Source organism: Gopherus evgoodei, chromosome 5 (genome assembly GCF_007399415.2).
Source record: "Gopherus evgoodei ecotype Sinaloan lineage chromosome 5, rGopEvg1_v1.p, whole genome shotgun sequence".
NCBI classification, from domain to species: Eukaryota; Metazoa; Chordata; order Testudines; family Testudinidae; genus Gopherus; species Gopherus evgoodei.
Window position 1 is genome coordinate 62,234,434 of NC_044326.1, and position 3,100 is coordinate 62,237,533.

The following is a 3,100-nucleotide window of genomic DNA, read 5'->3' on the forward strand; positions in this document are numbered from 1 at the left end:
GTGGGAGGAAGAAGTCAGGGGGAAATCTGTGTGTGTTAGATTTACTAGCCTGACTTTGCATTCCCTCTGGGTGAAGACGGAAGTACTTGTGTTTCCAGGACTGGAAACAGGGAGGGTGGCGTCCTTCTGTTTAGATTCACAGAGCTTGCTTCTGTGTATCCCTCCAGGAACCCAGGGAGGGAACACCTGGAGGGGGGAAGGGAAATGGTTTATTCCCCTTTGTGGTAAGAGGCAAAGAATTTAGGTCTTGGGGTCCCCAGGGAAGGTTGTTGGGGGGACCAGAGTGCCCCAAAACACTCTAATTTTTAGGGTGGTGGCAGCTTTACCAGGTCCAAGCTGGTAACTGAGCTTGGAGGTTTTCATGCTAACACCCATATTTTGGACGCTAAGGTCCAAATCTGGGATTATGTTATGACACCTTATTGCTAAAATGAAATGTACTTACGCATATAGTGTGAGGCATATTTATCTCCAATGGTAACATACTCCATTTCACTGAAGAGGCCAATCCTCTCCATGTCAGTTTTTCCTTCTGCAGGCATGGTTGGTTGTGGGTGACAGTCCACTACACTAGAAAATGTAGATGTTTCTTGTGCTCACTGCTTTTACTGCAAAAATGTACAAACAGAGTTACAGTCAAAGTCTGCAACAAGTATTTAAAATAAAATGTACCATTATGGTGCTGAGATTCTCTGGTTCAAAAGTACTAGCACTCAGTTCCTTTATGTTTCTACTGTACTCAGAATGTAACATTAGCTATAAAGTACAGTAACTCCTCGCTTAACGTTGTAGTTATGTTCCTGAAAAATGCTACTTTAAGCGAAACAATTTTAAGCAAATCCAATTTCCCCATCAGAATTAATGAAATAGCAGCGGTTAGGTTCCAGGGAAATTTTTCGCCAAAAGACTATGTATGACGATTGTGTAACTTGGTTGAGGTGGTGAAGTCAGAGGATGGGATATTTCCCCGGGAATGCCTTATTGCTAAATGATGAACTAGCACTCGGCTGAGCCCTCAAGGGCTAACACGTTGTTAATGTAGCCTCACACTCTATAAGGCAGCAAGAATGGAGGGAGGGGAGACAGCATGCAGATAGAGACAAGAGACACACACAGTGTGTGTGAGAGAGAGAGAGAGACTGCACTGCCCCTTTAAGTTCGCTGACCCTACTCTAAGTACACTGCCTTTTTAAGTTGATCAGCAAGTTGAGACAGCAGCTGGTGTCAGCAAGCTCCCTTTGTCCTGAGCCCTGTCATGTCCCCTGCTGCTCTGTGGAGATGGCCGGAAGGAGTAAAGGAGAAGGAGTGGAGGGGAGGGGGACACCCTGACATTAGCACCCCTCTTTTCTCCCCCCCACCCCTTTACACAGGAAGCAGGAGGCTCCCAGGCAGAGGGCAGGAGCAGCACAGGGCAGTGGGGGAAGGGACAGCTGAATGGATATCCTGCTGAATGGATAGCCTGCTGGGTGGGTGCCGCACAGGGAACTTGGGGCGGGGGGGCCCGCGCAAGCTGATGGGGGGGCTGCTGATCCACCCTGGTTCCAAGCCCCTATCAGCTAGCTCCAGCAGACTGCTCTATCTGCAAGCAGTGGACAAAGCAGGCAGTTGCCAAACAATGTTGTAAGGGAGCATTGCACAACTTTAAAAGAGCATGTTCCCTAATTGATCAGCAACGTACCAATGAAATAATGTTAACCGTGATGACATTAAGTGAGGAGCTATTGCAGGTCATAACTGGAGTGATGAGGATGAGTAGAGGACTGAACTAGACATTGTGGGAGAGAGCTAGCAAGGTTAGTGCTAAATGCAGGGTTGTGAGCTCAATCCTTGAGGGGGCAATTTGGGGATTAGTCCGGCTTTGAGCAGGGGGTTGGACTAGATAACCTCCTGAGGTCCCTTCCAACCCTGATATTCCATGATCACATGTCCTTTGGAAAAATCAATATGAAACAGATAGGGCCCACATTCACCTCTGTTGTAACTGCATTCAACTCTTATTAAAATCTCTGGATCCAAATTTGCTAATAAGTACCCTTAAAATATTGAGATCAGGGATCTGAGTAGTGCAGATCATTGGTAAGGATATGCAGGACAGCATCTCCTTTTGCTTTCTAGATTACCTTCGGCTGTGCTTTGTAGTCATCCTTGGTTAACAATGCGCAGAGGTAGTGGAGGAGATGTGAAGGAGTTTTGGGATCGTTATTGTGGTAACCTAAATCCTGATCCTGAGAAGTGTTGACCACCTACAATTCCCACTGACTTAAAAAATGTAACTGATTGAGATCAATGGCAGCTACAGGTGCTCAGCTCTTCTCAGGATCAGTCCCTTAATCAGCATACAAAGAGACCACTGAGCACTGTATTAAGAATATATGGTGTGTAACTTTTCAAGGGGTATAATATATTTTACCTGCCTCTCAGGGATGTTGATCAATTTAATGTATTAATATTGGTAAACCTCTTTGGATGGAAGATGTTTCAGAAACGCAATGCACTGTTAAGAAAGTAAAAAATGATTTTAAAATGATGATGTAACCACCAGTTACATATAAAACACACACATATAATTGCATCAGTTTACATACATGTAAATATATTTTCGTAACTATAATTACATCAACAGATGAATAATCGATGAATAAATATCATTATCGCATAAATTATTGCATATATTTGCATGATTAAACAATTTGCATGAAATCTTCCATGACAGTAACGACTGTTAATTGCAGTGGTTGAGGTGAGCCTCACACAGAGGGACTAAGCTGCAGCACACGCTTTAAGGAGGACGTCTGGACTGATTTCTCACTCACCTCACACCAACTCCAACAGGTGTGTTGCAGAGGGTCAGCAGCAGCCCCCTCTTCTCTGCATCCCCAGGCGGCGGCGGCAGCAGCTTCTGAGAGGGACGGGACGGGACGGGACTCTACCCAGGGCTCTTTGTTGATGCAGTTGCTCTGGATTCCGGAAAGTCCAACAACACATGAACAGCATTTCAGTACTGTCCACCCCACCAGTCGAGCCCTGTTGGTGTAGTCCAGAGGCTGCGCGCGCCGCGCATCCGCGCTGCATCTTGGGAATTGTAGTCCCCCCCTGCAAC

The 3,100-nt window shown here is 45.9% G+C and overlaps 1 protein-coding gene across 6 annotated transcripts in view; it reads right to left on the bottom strand.

Annotated features, from left to right (window-relative positions):
• The window catches only part of C5H4orf47 (chromosome 5 C4orf47 homolog), a 40,473-nt gene extending 37,454 nt beyond the window's left edge, over window positions 1-3,019 (bottom strand). For 2 of the 6 annotated variants that reach the window (XM_030563047.1, XM_030563043.1), the window contains exons 1-3: window positions 2,814-3,016; window positions 2,411-2,494; window positions 446-608 (exon numbers count right to left, since the gene is read on the bottom strand). In XM_030563047.1, the coding sequence (XP_030418907.1) occupies window positions 446-542 (97 nt within the window). In that variant the 5' untranslated portion in view covers window positions 543-608; window positions 2,411-2,494; window positions 2,814-3,016. Of the gene's footprint in view, window positions 1-445; window positions 609-2,410; window positions 2,495-2,813 lie in introns of all 6 variants that reach the window. The other 4 variants (XM_030563045.1, XM_030563044.1, XM_030563049.1 and 1 more) reach the window with 4 other exon arrangements.
• Window positions 3,020-3,100: the final 81 nt, after the last annotated feature.